This window comes from Aulostomus chinensis, chromosome 20 (assembly GCF_037954235.1).
Source record: "Aulostomus chinensis isolate RoL2024-O1b breed Wild chromosome 20, RoL_Achi_v1.0, whole genome shotgun sequence".
Lineage (NCBI taxonomy): Eukaryota > Metazoa > Chordata > Actinopteri > Syngnathiformes > Aulostomidae > Aulostomus > Aulostomus chinensis.
In genome coordinates this window covers 17,164,686-17,185,698 of record NC_141339.1, presented here as the reverse complement: position 1 = coordinate 17,185,698, position 21,013 = coordinate 17,164,686, and the positions used below count along the sequence as shown (strand labels likewise).

Here is a 21,013-nt window from a genome sequence, read left to right as displayed (position 1 = left end):
GGCAGTCATGCGCCTAAATAGCATCGAGTATGCCAGAAGTAGCTCAACCTCTTAAAATCTGGTAGAATCTTAACATAATCATGAAAGCCAACCTTGATATGCAAAGACGGATAAAAGATTGACAATCCAACCAACTGAACCATTTCCATGTTCCTAAAGTTCTTCCAGGCCTTGAAATGGGCATCTTCAAATAAATTGAAGATAAACCCGCCTCACTTACCTCATTTAACTAAATCTCATTACTCATCTTAATGTTTAATATCAATACTAACCAAGATTTCCAAGTCAACCTTTCCCAAACCACACGCAGGTAATCATCTCAAAATGTTTGTTTTTCTCTCTTTAACTTGCAGTTTAATTCCATTTAGTTATATAAACAATACTTAAATCAGACTTCAGTGTGTATCCTAAGTTTTTCCCGCTTTTTTATGAAGTTTTGCGCACACACACACACACATCTCCCAACTACACCGCAACTGTGTACCACTGGTGTATGAAACACAGTAAGAAGACTTGAGACAAGAACTTCATTTCCACGTTTTTATTAACATCTCATTTCTTGGCTTTGAAGTATTCCTCAATGACGTCCTTGGCTTGAGACTCTTTGCCATAGTCCTGTGGACAGAAACAAGTTTTTACAAAAATGTTATAACAGGTCACTGAAAGTCCTGCGATCGCGGACAGGAGAGGGGCGAGCGAGACTTGACTGGCCGAAGCAGCTCGGCCTGAACTAGATTTAAAAACAGCGCTGCTGCTTCCGTGAGGTGAATATCACGATGCAGGATCACACACAGACGAGGCAGGCTGACATTACACGCCCCGTACTTTTATATTGCTGTGTGTCCCAAGTGTTTCTTCATCCAGCATATTGTTGCATCTCTACTGTCAGCTGTGCTAGTGTGACTTCTCCCACCATTAACTGTACAAACAGCTCAATCAGGACAAGTTCCCCATTAAAACTGAAAGCATCAGGATGACCTCATCTGGTCAAGCATTCAGTCCAGATATTTGACCATCACCTTCTGTATCTGCTGGTTCCAACAGTGTGTGTACGCTGCTGCAAGTATTTCAGACATTGTTTTCATGGCTGAACCATTAAAAGAACATGAACGTTTTCCATCAGTTTTGTGCATCATTCCAAAATTCATAGTAGGGCTCATACACATCTCACACACACAGTCCATGACCACACATTCTACGGATTCTGTGGGTCAGTGAATGTAGCCATTATTCAGGGACCCCAGACACCACAGTTGGACGATGGGGCTCGTACTCTGGCCGTCATCTGGCCAGAATTTAACAGCTGCATGTCACATTGCACAGCACCTGCACTTGACTGGCTCACAGGAGGGACTTCATCCAATACCCGTTCAAGTAATGACTTTAGTACAAACTGTACACTCACCTTGACGACAACACAGCTGCAGCCCACCACCTTGCGGGGTTTGCCCTCGCGGTCAATCTTGCACAGACCGACCCACTCGCCGAGCTTCTTGTTGTCGTCAACCTGAAATGAGGTGGACTACTGTCAGAAATGGACCTCAGCTATCACAAGCGTTTTCAGACGGGAGTGGTAGCTTTAACAATGAATACGTGAAAACAACTAGAAGTGCACTACCAGATGGCAGAAAACCAAGAATTTAAAAAAAAGGTGCATCTGTCAACTCAAGCCTATTCTGAGTACATGTTACTGTGAACAATGAGCCTCAACTGCAGCAGTGTGTGTGTACTCTTGGCTGTATCTCAGACATAAATTGGGTAACATTGGCAGTCTCCTCACAGTACTCAGTAGAGGGAGCCAAGTTATCATCACTGATACAGCGGAAGAGGCTCCATTCGACTCCCCACACAAGATCATGCACCCATTACCTTGATCAGGTTGATCTGATGCTCAGCACACAGAGCCTCCACCAGCTTGACGTACATGGGCTCGTCGCAGTTGGCAGCAAGGACGCAGAGATGGGCCTGGCGCCTGAAACAGAGCGCCACCTTAACTCAGTTCAGCAAATATAAACATTTCCTTAAAAAATAAATAAGATAAAAGACAGCACATCTCAGACAGAAATTGGGTAACAATGGCAGCTTTCCACAAAGAGTTCAGTAGAGGGAGCCAAGATATCATCAGCGATACACCTACTGAGGACAAAACTGAATGTTAGAGGGGTTTCGGACGTACTTATCCAGGGCTTTAGCAGCCTCACGAATACCACGGGCAAGGCCATCGTGGATGAGTGCGGTCTTGAGCACTTCAGGGAGAGCGGTGTTGACATCCATCACACCTCCGGCAGCATTGCTGTGGTAGAGTCACACACAAAACTCATTAGGCATTTCACTTTTTAAAGAGCAAATGAATTCAGATTACAGCTGAGCATCCAGCTTGTCAGAGCGAGGTTCTCACTCATTGTAAAGTGAAGGGGTATCCGACAAAAGATGTAAAATCATCATTCAAGCACGAAGGAGCTCAAACATGCAAGAACAGTTCTAGATTACGTGACTAAATTAGCCCGGATGACACTTCAGGTGATGCTGCATCAACTCCAAACTAGTTGAAATAATTTTTGCATTCTTGGCTGAAGCTAAACTGACCGATCTAGCATAATCAAATTCAAGCACATTGAGCATTTTCAAGCTTTTCCTGCGCATGATCACTGCAGTAAAAATCTCCAAGCGAAACTAAATCACCTATTTACATGTGTCATTTTATCAATTTCATCAACTCAAAGTGCTAAAAACATTGCATCAAACCTGTAAAAACAAATTAATGCAATAATTACCAAGACATAATTTTACATGGGAATGGCCACAGTGTGCCATGCACTTCTGTTTCAAACTTCAAATATAAATAATGTGTAATGGATGTATTACACTAGAGCCTAATCTAAAACAGTCAGGAATAGGCTTTTAAAGATTTATACCCTGGCAGCCACAATCTCCTAGAGAATCACTGATCACCTACAACTGTAATATTTCTACAAGGTAAAGAAACATTTCAATACTTAAAATACAAAAATGGTTTTATTTAGTCTGATGATATTGGTAAGCTGAACATGCTTTACCAGCTAGCACATTTCTAAGCTAATTCCTTCAAAGCTAGAACACATTTACAGAAGTCAGGATTAAACAAGAGCCAGGCAAGAATTTGCTTACTGCATGTATCAATTTACCATTCATGAGTACAAGCTAACGGCTGCAACCTGGTAACGTAACAAAAAACAGCTAAATCGGTTTTAGATACGTTAGCTTCCTAGCATAAGTGAAACAAGCTACGCAGTCACTGCTTATTTAAAGTGGTGTCTAGAATATGTCACTGTTTCACGTTTATCCCGTAATATACTGCTCTTTACAGTGCAGTTAGGCTCGTTGGGTTTTCAGACTTAGCACAGAGGCGTCATGCTCACCCTTCCTCGGCCATTGTAGATTTTGGATGGATGGGGGACTTAAAGTTCTGCAATAAAGAACAGACACGAAAGGAAATAGATAATCCATTAGTATTAATTCACTGTGGGGAGATTATTAGTGAAGATGTTGGTTTAATCCAGTAGATTGCGAAGGTAGTTGAAGAAACGCACCCTTTCCTCCTCTCAGCAGCGGGTAAAGAGGACGTCATAAGTGCGCGACATTGCTTTATTACCGCCAGGCCCCATGTGCCCAAAATAGAGGTGTCCAGTGTCATGCCTGTTGCAATTTTGGTTATGGCAATTGCGGTTGTTAGTTTAATACTTTTATCAAAGTACGACAATGATACAAGCTGGTCATATATACAGAGAGCAGACGAAACATACAAAAATAACATTTTTAAAGCTGTATTTGAAATATGTTTGAAATGGCACATAAAGTCATTTTTGATGCCTTTCTCGTTTTTGGAATACACAATCAGAGTTAGAATTAGGATTTTTTAAATTTGTTTACGAAGGGAATGTGGTAGGGAGGTGGAAAAAAACCTAAACTGAGGGTTTTAAAAAAAAAAGATTTGTAAATTTTGAAGCTCACGCAATCGTCTGCAATCTGCACACGACATTGATGACGTACTTAGAACTTTAAAAAAAAATCATTTTGAGGAAGAAGAACTTTACATCATTTCAAAAGTCACCTCTTTAATCATGTTAATACTCAAATATTTATAGGATGGGCACTAAATCTATCGGTCCACATCTAAAGTTGTGTTTCTTTGTGATTTTCTTGAAAAAGTTATAATTGTTTTTGATTTTTCCTCTGGAGGGGAAAAGAGATCATATGTGACACACATAAATAAATTCATCAAAAATAGTCCTATATTCATTTTTCTAAAGTGATCATGCTGAATGACATTTGGCTTAAGCAGAGTGAGTAGATATACTCCATCCAAATAAACAGAAAATTAATTTATGTAGCATATAAACAAATACAACAAAGGAGTTAAAACAGGCAGCCTATAAGGCAGTCTATATTTTTATATTTAATGAAGCCAAAGCAGCTTAATCTTTTCTGGCTGTATTCTCGTGTCAGAACAATCGTCTTCAGTCAATGCTGTGTCTTGTGGAAAAGATAGATGTTTTGTATATTCTGAGTAACTGAGACACTTAAGTGGAGTACAAGTCAGTTAGTGCATGCACCTCAAATATAGAATTTATTTTTTTCAATAATTCATTGTTCATTTAACTACAGTTGAATTTCATTGTTCTTTTATTCAACACGGAACAAAACTTACATTTTAATTGTTTCCTCCACCCATGTAAGGATTCCCTCCACAAGTATATTCAGGCATACAAAATATTGTGATGTTTGATTTGCTGTGCGTTTTGTTTGTTTTTGTTTTTTAAACTAATTTTTGCAAGTTGCAACTGCAGGACACAAGATGTCTCCTGCTTCGCTATGAAGTCCAGTCTCAGTGTTCTGCCGCCAGGTTCCAATTCTTGACCGTAGATCTCCGAACCAGGAAGACTCAGACCCACAGAGATTCCTCACTTCATTTGACACAAAAATCTTTCTGATGAGAATCTCCGGGTGAAGCATTTCTCATCTCGACGTACACATTTATTTACTCTTTTCTGTATTACTTTTTTTTTTTTTTAACAATTGGCCATTGTTTAAATAGACGTTCAGGTAACAGAATGTTGTGGCCGTCTTGTAGCTGGTCATCGTTTGAGGAAAGAGTTTAACGTTTCAGTTTCGATGGCATTCTCAAAGGCAGCATGGTCCTGAAAGAACAGAGAAAACGCAGAGAAACATTAACTATAGATGTATGAGGGTTTTTTTGTAACATGTTTTCAGTGCATGCTGGTCATCTTATTGCTTGTGAATGCAGTGAATGTAAAGACCCGTGGTTATGAAGGAAATGTCCTGTTACAATGGTGAAAATGTTACGACGTGAGTCAAAAGCTAATATCAGCAAAACTAATTGGCACTTTATGTGAGTCAGCTAAATTTGTGTTTGTTCTACTGATGCAAATGAAAAAGTCTTTTTGTGGTTAAACTCAGTCTGTAGACTAGAACTCGGGTGGGGCGCAAGTCTCTCCCACGAGTCTCTAGTGAACAGCGAACGCACAAAAAGCTTTGGATTCACTTTAATACACTTTTATTCACAAATGTGCTTGAATTGTTTCAAAATAGATTTCTCATTGCAGTGTCAATAGTTTTGAATACAAACACATTTTTTATTACGAATTTATTCTGTTTGATTGTAAGAAGAATACTAATGTGACTCAGTATGTGCTAACGTGGAGAGCCTGGGGTGATCATAGTGAGAGGAAAAAAGAGATGTAACTTGCTCCCACAATTTTATAAAGTTGTGACCATGAGATAGCTTGTTCACAGAACTTAATACTGAAAGATGGAACTTGTTCACATGAATGAAGTAAGTTGTGATGCAACTAATATCTGGACATAAAACATGTTCTTCTTCTCCAAATGTCTGCCCCGGGCCTCTATGAACCTGCCCGTTGGTGAAAAGTAACACATTTTTACTGAGGTTCTCAACATAAAAAAAAAATGTCAGCGTGGACCGATAAAGTCCATGAAAACACTTGCGTGACTGAAAAGTTTGAATGGAACACTATCAAAACGCCGCGGAGGCTATTTTACAGTAATGGGTGCTGGGGGATATAAAAAAAAAAAAAACCTACCAGGGCGAGTAGCAGCGTAGAGTGTGTGATAAAATTGTAACCTGTGTGTACTTGTGTGGGCTTGCAAGCTACATGACACACAGTAAATATTGATCTTATCCATGCGTCTACGCCCTCGACTACCAAGGCTCTTGTTAATGTGTGACAAATCCATCAAAAGCGTAAATGATTAAATCAAAACTGCATTACTGGGAAAGTTGTTAGCGACCCTCTCGTATTACTTTTAGGGGTAAACTCACCCCGCAGTAGACGTCTCCATTGCATATTTGAGGGGGCAGAGCAGACTGGTTCCCTGCAATTGTCCTCATTAACTCCTTGAGCTGAGAATCCTGAGAAATGTCCACTGCCTCAAAGGGGATTTTATGGGATGTCAGGACTCGGAAAATTTGTTCCTGTTGTTTCTTGATCTGGAGAAGCAGAATTTCACCAGTTAGTCCACCAAATTACAATCGGCAGAAGAAGAAAAAAACAACATTCTCAATATGCCCACGGACTAAGCCACGAAGAAAGTATACTGTACCATTAAGGAGCTGCTCACACTGGTGTAAAACACTTGGAGCTTTTTATCTGCCATTACAGCAGTAACACCCTGAGCAGGTTTCTAGTAAAGAGAGGCTGAATGTTGCAGGACCCTTCGAGCAGGTATGGTGCTGGCTCACTGGAACAGCAGACAGGGAGGGCAGGTTTAGACAAGGTTTACCTGCTCACCTGCATGACCACACCCACTTGTTTGACTGCCATTCCAGTTGTAGCTTGCCTGCCTTGACACACACACACACACACACACACACACACACACACACACACACACACACACATTTACCGAAGTCACTATTCAGGTTGCAGGAATGAGTCTTACAATCCTAAAACCCAGATGTAAGGTAGCGTTATTGAGCGTTTGGTTTCCTCACTTCAAAGTCAATACCTTCTTTTGAGTTAAATGCCTGAACTAAGGTCTGTAATTTAAGGTTGACGCTGACATTTAACGTCTACACACTGAAATCAGAATAGCAAAAACTAAATGCAGTGATACAATGAAGTCACGTGTCCAAGGTGTAGTTTGTTCATGGCGTGACATTAGCATAACGTTAGCTTTGGTCTGCTGACGATTGCTCCTCTGCTTCAAAAGTCATAAAAAGCGGCGTTTCATTTTTGATTCCCCTGAACATTAGTTCACCGGAGAGTTTCTTTTCTGTAGCGATCCAAAATCGAATGTAAAGAGAGTGATGTCATGTTGACACTAACTTGGTTTAGCCTAAAGAAATAGCTGCAACCCCTGCTGCACTCTTGCATTCATTCAAGCAAGCAGGTTTGGACACACTTGTTAGGGTTATTTATTCTGTATACAGTATATAAGGAAAACTAGCTCCATCCCAGCCACCTTCAATATATCCAATAATTGATGAAAGAAGGAACATTGTGTTTTTCAGTGCGTAAAAATATACAAATATGATGCCAACTTTTTTATACAGATATATCAACAACTGGATATCGGCGGTTATTCAATTATATTATTCAATTTAGGGAGGAAAAGTGGATGACAAGGGACAAGATGTGTTGTAAATACACATTTATTGATCAGCATTGACACAAGCTGAACACAAGCAAATTATTACATAATATAAAGACAATTTACAAAGCGATGAAAATGTGGGATCAACATCTCCATGTTGGATCGGCAGAATCTTCCAGGAAAATAAGATTTCACCACAAACAACATTTAAAGCTACTTCGTATGAAAATGTGCAAACCTTTTTTTTTTTTCTTTGGTCGTTTACACGCATCACATATTATTCATGAAATTACACTTTTTCTTGCAGGTTTAATTGTTTTTTTGTCTTTTTTAATAACATTTTCTTGAGGAAACTTGAAGTTGGATGTTTGTGTAAATTGTTTGATTAAAATAGGTGTAAAAATATTAGGGACCACAAAGAGCAACATAACGTCATGTTATTTTTGCTGGTCTCCACCCTCAGGGTGCCTCAGCCCACCAGAAAACCACTTTTGGGCGCCGCGACTGACTTGAAATGTTCAGGCGGTAAAACACTGATTTTTCAGCCTGGTGTTAGATGACTCTGAACATGAATGACATACGACATTCCTTGAGTCATTTTGATATCATGAAAGAACAAGTGGTTCGAGCTCATAACACACTCTCCCAGCCAGGTCTTCAGGAACCCTCTCAACGCCGTTATCGACATCGGTAATCTTGTCCTCCACAATACGGCGTGGCGCACTCTCACTCACTTGGGTGTCGCGATCTCTGTGGGAGATAAAGGAGGTGATTGCAGTCACTCGCACCTCACTAATGTTCACAATCAAAAGAACACAATCAAACAAACAACAACAACAAAAAACGCATGTTGGTGTTATAAAAAAAACAGCTACATTTATTCCTACCTGCCGTCCAGGGCTCCGTTACCTCTGTCTTCCGTCTCTGGTTTTGTGGCTCCTCTAAACCTGTTGCTAAACTGGACCATGGTACCTTGAAAGGAGAGCAAGGCACACGTTTAAAAACCAACCATCATCCCAGGCCTCTGATGACCTTTGACCTCGGACAACCTTACCACAGCCTTTTCTCTTTCCAACCTCTCCATTTTTCCAATTTCTTATCAATAAACCAACACATTATTTGGTTGTGTTGGTCACCGTCCATTATTTACATCCAAATTTTGGATATGAATTATCAAGCCTGAATTGCCTCTTTCTTTCTTTCTTTCTTTCTTTTTTTTTAATTGGTGGTTTAGCAAACTGATTGGTGCAATGTGTGAAATAACCAAAGGGCTTCCTTCCGTCGCTCGTGAAAGAAACATTTTAAGAGCATTTAAGAAAACAATCACGGGTGTATATTCACTTGTAGAACCTCAGGAAGTCTATGAATGCATGAAACAAGTCACATTCACAACCCAAAAAAAAAAAGATTTGGGGGAAAAGACAAGTATGAGAGTGTTTGTTTGTTTTTGTTTTTTTAAATCATCACAAGATTATCATAAGTTACCGATAACTCAAGTCATTTTTTTTTGGACTGTTATATTTACACGACATAATATAAATGATCTATTTTTACAGCTTTAAATTTTCTACAGTGACTTTGTGGACACTGATTTACCAGTATGCCGCCATCTTCTTCTCCAGACCAGATAACCAATAGCCAACAGGAGAAGTAAAACCAGAAGGCCGCTCACGACCCCTGAGACCACCGAAGAGGATGTGGGTGCTGTGGGAGTTGAATGACAGTGTTTAGTGAAGGAGGAAAGTTTCCCTGGTAAGAACACACATGAACGTTGAGGCCTTACCAATAACACTGACTTGGAGTGACCTGGAGGGACTGGAACAGAAGGACGTCGAGGAAATGTTAATTGCGTACAAGCAGTTATACACTCCTTGGTGTTTGTACTCTATTGAGGGGAATTCAAAGTAAGCCAGGTAGAAAATAGAGTGGCCGAAGGCTGATTTCACTTCGCTGGTGTTCTTGTTAGTGTTCATCAGGTAGAAGACACCATTGCCATATCTGGAATGAATAGAGCAGGTAACGGAGAAGCTGGTGCCTTCCTTGACTGTCACTGTCTCAGGGGTGTAGATTAACATTGCATGAGGAGACGTCAGAGAGATTTTGGGTTGATCCAACGTCACTGAAAAGCAAAGATATATTTCTTTAAAAAATAATTACACAAAAAAAAAAACACAGCAATCTTGCGCAATCCAATTTTTTTAACAGTTGACTCCTCGCCAAAACGTCCACACTGTCCGGCCGCGGTTCAGAAACCAAAGCTGCTGTTACGAAGCGGACAGTTACATTTCCAGCCGAAGACGCTTCTGAAGGCACAGGTCAGTAGGTCATATTCATGGGCCATGAGCCTTAAAGCGATACATCACCCAAAAATTTAATTTCACCTATCAGTGAATCACCTTCAGCTGTTTTGATCTCACAAAGACATTTTTGCCCTGCATGACACCTTACTGACAACAGAAGTAAATAAATAAAAAGAAGCCAGCAATACATTATTTTTTAGCTCATAGCTAATGGAGACCAACTACAAAGAACAGAAAACTGTCCAAAATTCCATCTAAATAAACCTCAAATGCATTGTCAGGTATAATTGGATTATTCTATAAGTCTTCTTCATTCAGCTGTATGCTCCATCAAGGCTTTGATTCACGCATAGAACACACCTGAACACTTCAAGCTAAAAATATGTGACTGCTGTTTTCTGAATTCTGGTGTCGCTAAGAGACGGGAAATGTCTTTTTAAGATCAGGACAACTAACATTGAGTCACTGAGAAGCAAAATTAGCTAACCCTTCTCTTTGATGGGCCATTGACCTGTATATTCTAGCACTGTTTACATTCTACATGTTTACATTCTGTTTACATTCAGCATGTGTACATTCTAACCTCTTGTTAGGGTTAATACTAAAGGGGGCGGGGCTTAGTGAACTGTCAACTATGCTGAGGCAGACAAAACAAAGTACGATTACCTGTGACAGAGAGTTCAGCTAGATTTCCTTGAGGATAATTGATGACTTGATGTGGTAATTTCTTCTGATACTCGCAGAAGTACGACCCTTTTTGGTCGAAGTCAATTTTGGGGAAAATGAAAGTCGCAGCTTCATTTTCAGAATATTTTTCCATTTTAAAAGATCCTTGACTCTTTTTCAAGAGGAATGTCCCGCCCAAATGCTCTGACACCACTGTGCAGGTGATTTCAACTCTGTCACCCCAGGCGACGGCTGGAGAAGGGCTGACAGTGATCTGGGGCTTCTGCAGGGCACCTAGACGGATAACAGGAAGTGGTAAGTTTTATAGGATGTGTTTAGAATCAGTCCAAAAAAAGTCTGGTCTCTTACCTAAACAGATAACACCTGCATCTTCCCCATGTCCACAATTATTGTCTCCAAACTTAGGATGAGTGCAGTGTGTAAGGACCGTCTCTTGGCCTGTGCACTCCACATTATCCAGCCATATTGGACCAGTACCTCTTCCAAAGTGGGCACTTCCTGGAGCGGCAACTGCATGACCACAGCCGAGCTGCCCACATACCACATCAGCGTTACTTATACTCCATTCGTCATCACACACGGTTCCCCACTGGCCTTTATAGAAGATCTCCACTCTGCCGGAGCATTCGCTTGAGCCTCCGGCCAACCGAAGCTGAGCTGCACGTGGAAACAGAAAGAATGCGTTCACTTTATTAGTTGAACTTTATTAGTTCCAAGGCCAAGTGTTACAACCCGGCACGGTATACACCAACCCTACGTGAAAATGACAGCGATTATCAGTTATTGAAGCTGTTCCTAGACCGAATCCTGTTCAACACCCGGATTGCTCGGCCTCAGCCGCCACACAGTTCCACACACAGATCTGCCCGAGCTTGCTGCACATCAGCCGCCACGTCGAATGGCTCTACCAGGCTTTAAAAGAGTGGGCGAGTGGTGACCGTTGGAGCTGGTTGACGCCGCACCAATCACAGGAAGCCACGCACGGACCATTTGCGTTAACACAGGTAAAGCACACACCCAAGACACTGAGAAGTGATGCCATTTACCGTGACTAATGATGAAGAAAACAGAGTTAGAGACGAATGAACACCGTCTGGTACATCTGACCAATTATCTCAGCTGTCAAGTTGTGTGATGTCTGCCATTTTTTTAAAAGCAAATTCCTGCAATTTTTGCTGTTTATGCACATTTCCTTTCTTTCCAAATGTGTTTAAATATCAGTCGACAAAATGTGCAATACCTTCTTGTGACGTGCAACAAAAAGGAAGGAAGGATTTATTGCACAGCCATTTGCACAGAGTTCTTGTTTTTCCTGGTTAAATTTATGCTGTTCAGTTCTTGGTCAAGATAAATATACATTAAAAAAAACAAGTCTTGTGTGCGGATGTATCGCGTAATAACATGAAAGCAGAAGTTTCGCTGATTTGCACTTTCTTGGATGAGACTGTTGACTTTAAAGAACAACTAGACTCAAATGTTGATGGTTTTCTTTGACTTAAACATCCTGAGATTTAGTGAGTACAAAACTGTGTCATCTCAGCTCCTGTAGAAACAAACGTGCTTGAGATTCAATGCAAAAACCCTCAAATGAATAATGAATTTTTCACATTTTACTACTCGCAGAAGGGCACTTGAACAACCTTTGCCATACTAAATACATTTTAAACATAATACTGCACTGCCTAAGTACATTTTGAATATTTTTAAATCATTTTCTATCCCACCGTAGCCATATTACATTGCCCATGATATATTGTTTCAAGCCCTCCCTGCAGTGAGAGCAGTATTTGAGTTTTCAAGTGGTATTTTGCATGTCTGTGTGTGTTTTCTCGGCTACAGACTGCACTACACTATTACCAATTAGTGTACAATCATGGTGCAGTTTACAAATGGCTAAGTTCTACATGATAGAATTACGTTAAAAAAAAAAGGATACTGCATGTGATTATAAATGCGTGTGGAAATCCTGCAGTGTTACTACTTTACCTGCACACACAGCACCAGCATCATGGTCGTGCCCACAGCTTGATTTTATGAAGCCTTTAGCTGCGCATTGCTCAACAGTTGTCATATTAGCAAAACATGACTCGGTAGCCTCCACTACTCCGCCGCTGCCTTGTCCATAGTGGGCGCCACCGGGGATGTCCACAGCACGTCCACACTCCAGTAGCTTACACACCACCTCTGCTTTACTCAGGGTCCAGTCCGTGTCACACACCGTTTCCCATTCCTGACCATTTTGGACCTCAACTCTGCCGGTGCACTCAGTATTACTGTTAGCCAGACGCACGCCGAGACTCTCTGTGAAGTCAAGAAGATGTCAGGGACGATACAGTAAGAGAAAAATGAGGTGTCTGCAGCCTCAGCTGAGGCCCGAGCACCAAGTGTCAGGAGCCACAAGTTCACCCTGGCGGAGGGATATGCTCTCGAGTTAAGCATGTGTGATTTTACCTGTGCAGATAACAACGGCAACACCTGTTTCAGCAGTGCAGGTGTGATCTCTAACTGGTCTTCGAGGGCACTCGGCCAATGTGGACTCTGACCCGCTGCATTCAATCTGTTCAAACCAGAAGTTTCCTGAACCGTGGCCATACTCATTGGTGGCGTTGGTGCGATGTGCCCTTCCACAGTTCAGCTGTTTGCACACCACCGTTGCGTCATTTATGTCCCAGAATTCACCGCACACAGTCCCCCACTGGCCTTTGTCAAAGAACTCCACTCTTCCTGCGCATCGATTAGGACCAGCAGCCAACTTCACATTGCCTGGAAATAAGAGGATTACCATCAATACGCACATGCTGCGCACGTCTAGCTTAGTAACAACATCCTTGCTTAGAAACGACATGTTTCATTGACCGTAACTGCTTTATTTTTCTGTTAGGATGGCGCACACTCAATTCAAGTGGGAAAGTATGGTGGCCCTGCGAGCTCAAAACGATCAAGATTATTTAAAAAAAAAAAAGATTTAAAACTATTCTAAAGTTTAATTGTTATTAAAGGGAGAAAAAAAACAATAGCATAATCACTACAACAATAGTTGTACACGGCAACCCCCCGAGGTGAACAGGGTCATGAGTCCCTGGTATCTCTGTTGTGGTTGTTCTGAGCTATAGAGGAGCCCCTGGTCTGATAGAATATGCAGTGTTTGTGTGTGTTATATGAGTTTTTGACACGTTTCGGTAGTGTGTAGAAATGTGGAGAATTTCACTTCGGCTTCAAGGTTTAGTCTCACCTGAGCACTCAACATAGACCTCCTCCATATTGCCCTGGCTCCTGCGGTCATATTCTCTCAGCGTGCAGTGGGTGAGAGAACTCTCTTGACCGGTGCAGCTGACCTTATACCCTCTTTCAACTCCACCTTGACCGAAGGCACCACTGAACTTTACAGCATCTCCACAGTTCATCTCTCTGCACACCACTGTAGCTTCATTCATTCCCCAGTTGACATTATATGCCCCTCCCCACCGGCCCTCATGGTGGACCTCCACCCTGCCGGAGCACTGGGTCGTCCCGTTGATCAGTCGGATGGTTGCTATGAGGAGAGAGCAGAGATGATTCACTCGTATGTTTACATGATTTCACACACTGGTTTCATCTTTGAAGCGGGGTGACTCAGTTACCTGAACACACCACAGAAGCATCTTCACCGTGGCCGCAGTTGTTCTCCCCGAAGGACATATGCTGGCAGTGTTGCAGGGAAGACTCATTACCGTGACAGTTGACATCGTCCAACCAGATGCTTCCTTGGCCTTGACCAAAGAAGGCACCGGATTTAGCCAGCTGAGCTGTCCCGCAGTCCATCATCCTGCACACAACCTGAGCGTCTTTAATGTCCCACTCGTCATCACACACTGTTCCCCACTGGCCGTCGTGCAGGATTTCCACTCTGCCAGAACAGCGGTTGGTGCCATTGGCAAGTCGTATGGATGGACTACCTGAGGACAAGTTAGAGGGAATCATATTAAAATCAAATCATCTCTTAAATCATAATTAAATGACATGCAGAAGTTAGTTATCATCTGGTATTTGCTTGGTGTTCCAGTGTCCAGTCTATAAATCTGCTTTTTGTGTACTGTAATTACTTTAAAGCTCCAAGGGCAGCTGTGGCATTCTCCATAGGCTCCTAGCTTGAAGCGTCACAACTTCTCATGACATTGACAGTGCTTTTGTTTTCATTGCTATTACAAAAATAGAGATTCTTCATCTCTTTCACAAGCTCACGTGTTGAAAATAACAAAATCGAAATCCTAAATAGCGTTAAATTCCGGAATTCCTTGAAAATTTTGCGTAGGAATTTGGAAAAGCTACTTTTTTTTTTTTAACTCTTAAGAAACTTTGCACTGTTCTGTATGACATTCAAATGATTTTCTGACTGAGCTGACCCAGGTTAATCACTTTCATGACACAGGGTTATAGCCGTTAGTGATAACAGTAAATTTAGCGTCTGATTATGTGATGTTCTTTACAGTTTAGCCCTCCTTTGCCTGGATTGGAGGGTTTTTTTTTTTGCATATCTTACCTTCACATGAGAGAGAAACCCCTTGACACGACCCTTGGGTTTCTTCGAGGACACACTGTGCAATTGAGCTGATGTTGACGCCTGTGCATCTACCCATGAGCCCTTGCAGTCCACTGTTTTCGCCAAAATGGAGAATTTCAGGGGATTTTGAAGGATTTCCACAATTTATTTCCTTGCACACAATTGAAGCCTCCTTGTGACCCCAGTTATTTGTACACATTTTCCTCCAATGGTCATTGTGCCTGATCTCCAGTCTACCTGAGCAGTGATTAGTCCCATTGGTCAATCGGATTGATTCTGGAGAGAAAAGCACAAAAAAAAAAAGAAAAAGAAAAAACCGTTTTATTCAAAGTATTCAAGATATGTAAAGACAAATCTCAATAATAATAATAATAGTAACATATCTTCCTATTCTTTCAATAATTATCTGGTTTATAGTATGTAGAGAGCAGGTGGTTCCATTTCTCCATCTGTGATGGGGCACCAAAAAATATAAGCTCAAAACAAAAGAGGAACAGCAATCATGCTGATGCAGTGGGGAGATTTTCTAACATGGTGGAGGTTAATATTATTGCTATGAAGTTGATTAGGAAAAGATGTCAGTTATTACTGTATCAGCAAGTCTGAACCAATTTAGATTAAAACGTTGTAAACAACCTCCTAAAACCTGAGGGGTTCTCTGAAAACGTGCATGGACTACAACCATTATTTCTCAGCTTCTATAGCAGGTAGAAGCATAAATTAGAAACAAAACACAAAACTCTTGGACATTTGACCTCTGTGTCAAATGTCTTGCCTACAATTCTGCACTTAGCTTGCATACATGTCCTCAGGTCTTAAAGGCAAAAAAATCATTTATTATACGGTAGATAAATGAGGAAGCGTAGGCCAATAGTTTCTAAAACCTTAAATAACTTCAAATGCGGCAAAGCAACAGCAAAATGTTTTATATGCAAGGGGCATGTGTTACCTGAGCACACAACACCGGCGTCCTCGCTGTGGTCACAGTCATGTTCACCAAAACCTCTGTGTGGACAATCAGACAGAGACTTCTCCTGACCGGTGCAGTCCACATCGTCCAGCCAGACCTGATCCTGACCTCTGCCAAAGAAGGCCTTGTACTTGACAGCGAGAGCAACCCCACAGTTCATCTCCCTGCAAGCCACGGAGGCTTCCTGTAACCCCCATCGGTCATCGCACACCGTCCCCCACTGTCCATTGTGATAGAGCTCCACTCGACCGGCGCACCGGTTTGTCCCGTTCATCAGACGAATTGGTTTATTGTCTGTCAGGTTGAAGGAAAATGTTTACTCGTAAAACACTCAAATGAAAATTTTAAAGAATAGTTTTACTTACTTGCACAAGAAACAGTAGCATCCACACAGTTGTCCTTGAGCTCTTGAAGTGAGCAGTGTGAGAGAGAACTCTCATTTCCAACGCAGTGGGTTTTGATTCCGACCAACCCCTGTCCCTCTCCAAAATATATCCTCTCGGCATTGACGACAGGAGTTCCACAGTTCATCTCTTGGCATGTCACCTCACCTTCTAGTTTGCCCCAGTCGCTGCTGCATACTTTTTTCCAGTGGCCATTGTGGTAGATTTCCACTCTGCCGGTACACCGATGGGTTCCGTTCAAAAGCCTCACATTATCTGCAAATGACGCAGGGAGAAAGTGAAATAGGTCAAACTTATTGCAAATTTCCAATCATGAACTGTGAAAAAAAATAATCAAGCCGGTCCACCTCAGGAAACACTGGGGAAAATTTTAGATTACATCCATGGATGAAATTATACAATTTAGCAGCACGAACTATGACCTTTAGTTATTTCATCACATTTCAATGGTGTCTTCTCTCTATTTTCTTTCTGGCTTTTTCTCCATGTTTTTGAGAGATATCAAGTCAGTTCTCACACAAGCAAACTCAAGCAAATTCCAAAAAAAGAAAAAGAAACAACACTGAAATAATCATCGCATTATCGTGCAATAGGGTGAGTTGTTTTGTAGAAATCCAAAATCTGCAAGGATCGCTGTTGAAGACAGCGTGAGGATGCAGTCGAGGACCATCCATCCATCCATCCATCCATCCATTGTCTTCCGCTTATTCCTTACTAGTAAGGGTCGGGGGGGCTGGAGCCTATCCCAGCAGCTACGGGCGAGAGGCGGGGTTCACCCTGGACAGGTCTCCAGTCCATCACAGGACCAACACATAGAGACAGACAACCATTCACACTCACATTCACACCTACGGTCAATTTAGAGTATCAATCAGCCTCGTCCTCTCTTGATGTCTTTGGACTGTGGAGGAAGCTGGAGTACCAGAGAGAACCCAGGCAGGAACAGGGAGAACATGGAGACTCCACACAGAAAGATCCTGTGATGGAGCCGGGACTCAAACCTGGAACCTTCTTGCTGCGAGGCGACAGTGCGAACCACTGCACCACCGTGCCGCCCGCAGTTGCGCACATTTGGGGTTAATTTTGCAAGAAAATGTACGAAAAAAAACAACCTCAAAATGGCTGCCAGGTCAAAAATGCGGTTCGCATGTTCTCCTGTTGTACATACAGCTGATTATTTTCAACTTTAGCTGGTTCCTGCAGCACCACCATCAGGATTAGCACAAAGCCAGTGAAGGAAGTTTGATGACTGGACCATTGCGCAAAGTTCATTTTTATTTCATACACGAGAATATGGATTTCCTAGAATAAATAAAGAAAAGGGAAGACAACTGGCAGAAAGGCCATCAGATGGTCACCGATATTTGATTTTTTAGGATTGTATCAATGATGCTTGATCAGATCTCACTTCGAACGGGAGTGTGCAGGTTTGGCAGTCAACTTGAGGGGCCCAGAGAATAAAAATGATTCAAAAACACTTTGATAACTGCGGGATTCAATCATAAATGTAGTATTTATTGAAAACAGGTGCTGTGCTTGGTTGTGCAAATGACTTTTAAAACACTGGTCGGACAGTGACTCATCGCCCGTGTGTGCAAAATGCCCTTTGCACTTTTTCTTTTTGCGTCAGCATTTGATCATGGGCACCTGTATCAACCATATACACAAAATGTAACTGGCCACAGTTTCATACTTTTGTAAACAAGACGCAATTCATTGCAAAAGATACTGTAAATGCTGCCTCAGCTGCTTTTCCTCCACAGCTCTGCATGTACTTCCTAATTTCTCTTTGGCAGTTCCACATTTCTGGCCTTGAATATACTGAGCAGGGCACTTGCTGCAATGCAGGGTTTGTGTTTTTGAGATCTTAAGTGAAAGCAGAGAAAGACTGGAGTGAACCGACTCTTACCTGAGCAGATGACACCGGCGTCTTCACTGTGGCCGCAGTTATTCTCCCCGATGGGTCTATGAGTACACTTGAGGATGGAGGTCTCGCTTCCACTGCACTGAACATCATCCAACCAGATCTCGTCCTTTCCCTCCCCGAAGAAGGCACTTTTTTTAGCTTCAAGAACCGTACCGCAATTTAACTCTCGACACACCACGTCGGCGTTAGCGAGGCCCCAATGATCGTCACACACCGTCCCCCAGCTGTCTCTGTGGAAGATCTCCACCCTACCAGAGCAGCGAGAAGGTCCCACCAGACGAACTTTCTCACATTCTGGAAACGAAAACAAGAATTACTTTGGATTGTGACACAGTTCAAACATTTTCTATAACAACCAAAGATAATTTGCTGACCTGAAAACAGCAGTAGACTCAGTAGACCTGAAGCAGAAAGGAAAGCTTTGATATTATCATTCAATTAATTCTCAAAACACGCAACACATTCACTTTGTAGCTTTACTCATTGAAAGAATATTCAGGAAAAAACTTGTATGTAGACTTGCAAATATATTATGTATATCTGAATAAAACTGATCCCATTAAATAAATGGGCAGCAACTGCAAATTAATAGGATTATATGATCGTATTGTACTGCATTGAGTACATATTTTAACATCCCTACCAGTGAGAACCAAGATTCGCTGCTTTCATGTTTTTTGAGGAACTTTATAGTGAAATATGACAAAATAGAAACTCACCAATTGACACTTGAAGTACTCGTTTTTTGGCAGCGATCATAATGGAGCTTCAATGTCGGTCAAATCCTGAAAGTAACACAGAAAATAGAGGTAGTTACTCCTCTTAAGTTCCTACTTTTCAGTTCTGTAACCTCATTTGCGGTCAAGCGACGCGATATTTTTTTCTCTTAATCTTCAAAACTAAACAAATGTCCTTTTTAATCTTTAAAACTGAAAAACTTCCAGGATCAATAAAATCGTAATTCCAATTTTAAAAAAAAGAAAAAAAAAGAAGTCACATACTCAAAGAATAGCAGCCCAATATAACTGAATAGAAGAGACGGCCTGGACTTGGACTGCAACCTGGACGTATGTTGACACTTTGATCAATCATTAAAGGAAAACAGCAGATTTCATTGAGTTAAAAAAAACAAACCAAAATCTGCATGACAGCAGGATCGAAAACTCACCAGAAAATGATCTTGCAAAAATATACTAGCAAGCAATTAAGTATGACGCTAATGGCCATTAACTGATAGCCAAATGATTTTCTTGCAGACAAAAGTAGATCAGGAGTGCAGTTCCTGGTCAAGAGGTGAATTTGACCGCCGACCCCAACAGTGCACCAAACTCAGAGCCCTCCCACCTCTGGCTATCTCGGTATAAACACGTTTCCCTGAAGGCAGCCTTCAACTCTCTGTTATTCATCAAATCAACTCCATGACAGCTTTATCATATCATAAATGATTTGCATGTCATGCATTTCAATTCACTCAAAATCAGCCACCAGCTGATGAACTAGAACTTGCCAGAGGCTCCGTGTCAGCCCCGTTCTGGCTTCTTAAAGAATTAAGAATTAACTTCAGGAACCTGTTGGCGAGGCCAGTTACATTTCCCATCTCCTTGTTCCTCAAACCACCTCCTGACAGCTGCGTTGCTCAAATCTCTGTCTATTATCTACTCCACGCTGCAAAACAAAAACCGCATTTGCAGTTTTATCAGAAGGCGACTTCTCCAGTGAGGTTTTTTTTTTTTTTTTTTTTTAAACTCCCCTCCTTACAGACTGTTTTTGTTTTGGGTTTTTTTTTTTTTGGTGTGGATGTTGTGTTGCGTAGCGTCGCTTTCTTCAAATAATTGCCCAAGTCATTTATTCCATTTTTTCAGAAAAGACAAAAAAAAAAAACTGGAGACGAAACATCCCAAGGAGTTGATTTAAGCAACAAAAAAAAAAAAAAAGAAAAGAAAAGAAAAAAAAGTCAAGAGATGACTTAGGCAGCTATTTGAAGAAGGTGAGGATATTTGTTCTTTGCTCCATGTGCTGTTAAATAATCTGCACATTTCATTCATTCATTTGCCGGAGTGTCTGTGACGCACTTTTGAAAAATGTCTGTTAAATACATAAATAAACACATGAATTAACTTCTTTTTTTTTTTTTTTTTTTTTTTTAACTTGCGTCCACAGTATTGATAAGAAAACTCCTGTAGATGCACCAAAACCTAAAATTATCCTTCTGCAACTGCGGTGACGTATTTTGCAAATCATTTTTCTTACCTTAAAAAAATGGAGGTGGATGCGAGTCTTTGGTCTCATCTGAGAAATTCTGTCTCTGAGTTCATTCACAAATGTTGCACTTCAAAAATCCAGTTCCACGTCTTAATGTCTTGAGACCTCACTGGTAAGAGGTGGTTAACACCCCCTCTTGTGACTCACGAGTTGGAGGATTTTTTTTTTCTCTTGGTATTGTTGCATTAAATCAATTCCTTTTGGAGAATTTCATTTTATTTCCTGTCTATTTTGTTTGTTTTATGACATATGTGTTCTTTTTTTCTTTTTTTTTTTTTGCATCTGTTTGCTTTTCCAGGTGAAATTTTT

At 41.2% G+C, this 21,013-nt stretch overlaps 3 protein-coding genes and 3 non-coding genes across 8 annotated transcripts; all 6 read right to left on the bottom strand.

Moving 5' to 3' along the window:
- Positions 1 to 526: 526 nt before the first annotated feature.
- rps12 (ribosomal protein S12) lies at positions 527 to 3,659 on the bottom strand. Its single transcript, XM_086188920.1, has 6 exons — positions 3,570 to 3,659; positions 3,399 to 3,445; positions 2,177 to 2,293; positions 1,870 to 1,972; positions 1,406 to 1,507; positions 527 to 615 (listed from the first exon to the last, which is right to left on the bottom strand). The coding sequence occupies exons 2-6, from the start codon at positions 3,410 to 3,412 to the stop codon at positions 553 to 555; spliced, it is 399 nt and encodes a 132-aa protein (XP_086045046.1). The 5' UTR covers positions 3,413 to 3,445; positions 3,570 to 3,659; the 3' UTR covers positions 527 to 552.
- On the bottom strand, positions 1,738 to 1,820 carry LOC147243066 (small nucleolar RNA SNORD100). Its single transcript, XR_015110788.1, has one exon. It is a non-coding gene; the product is annotated as a small nucleolar RNA SNORD100 (small nucleolar RNA).
- On the bottom strand, positions 2,049 to 2,132 carry LOC147243065 (small nucleolar RNA SNORD100). The gene has a single exon (XR_015110789.1). It is a non-coding gene; the product is annotated as a small nucleolar RNA SNORD100 (small nucleolar RNA).
- LOC147243064 (small nucleolar RNA SNORD101) lies at positions 2,376 to 2,451 on the bottom strand. Its single transcript, XR_015110786.1, has one exon. It is a non-coding gene; the product is annotated as a small nucleolar RNA SNORD101 (small nucleolar RNA).
- Positions 3,660 to 4,583: 924 nt separating the features above from the next.
- On the bottom strand, positions 4,584 to 6,781 carry LOC147243062 (SH3 domain-binding glutamic acid-rich-like protein 3). The gene is made up of 3 exons (XM_086188913.1): positions 6,622 to 6,781; positions 6,341 to 6,508; positions 4,584 to 5,177 (listed from the first exon to the last, which is right to left on the bottom strand). The coding sequence occupies exons 1-3, from the start codon at positions 6,673 to 6,675 to the stop codon at positions 5,115 to 5,117; spliced, it is 285 nt and encodes a 94-aa protein (XP_086045039.1). The 5' UTR covers positions 6,676 to 6,781; the 3' UTR covers positions 4,584 to 5,114.
- An 864-nt stretch (positions 6,782 to 7,645) lies between these two features.
- On the bottom strand, positions 7,646 to 20,817 carry LOC147243061 (scavenger receptor cysteine-rich type 1 protein M130-like). 3 transcript variants are annotated; one of them, XM_086188901.1, is made up of 17 exons: positions 20,693 to 20,817; positions 19,162 to 19,227; positions 18,817 to 18,843; positions 18,425 to 18,736; positions 16,477 to 16,770; positions 16,091 to 16,405; positions 15,121 to 15,417; positions 14,222 to 14,536; positions 13,834 to 14,133; positions 13,053 to 13,364; positions 12,588 to 12,902; positions 10,950 to 11,258; positions 10,581 to 10,874; positions 9,398 to 9,733; positions 9,211 to 9,318; positions 8,502 to 8,586; positions 7,646 to 8,364 (listed from the first exon to the last, which is right to left on the bottom strand). In XM_086188901.1, exons 2-17 carry the CDS (start codon positions 19,199 to 19,201, stop codon positions 8,220 to 8,222), a joined length of 3,804 nt encoding a protein of 1,267 aa, XP_086045027.1. In that variant the 5' UTR covers positions 19,202 to 19,227; positions 20,693 to 20,817; the 3' UTR covers positions 7,646 to 8,219. The 3 variants fall into 3 exon arrangements, with proteins under 3 accessions (XP_086045027.1, XP_086045029.1, XP_086045028.1); XM_086188903.1 differs by lacking the exon at positions 20,693 to 20,817 and adding an exon at positions 19,611 to 20,169; XM_086188902.1 differs by lacking the exon at positions 20,693 to 20,817 and adding an exon at positions 19,444 to 19,509.
- Between the last annotated feature and the right edge of the window lie 196 nt (positions 20,818 to 21,013).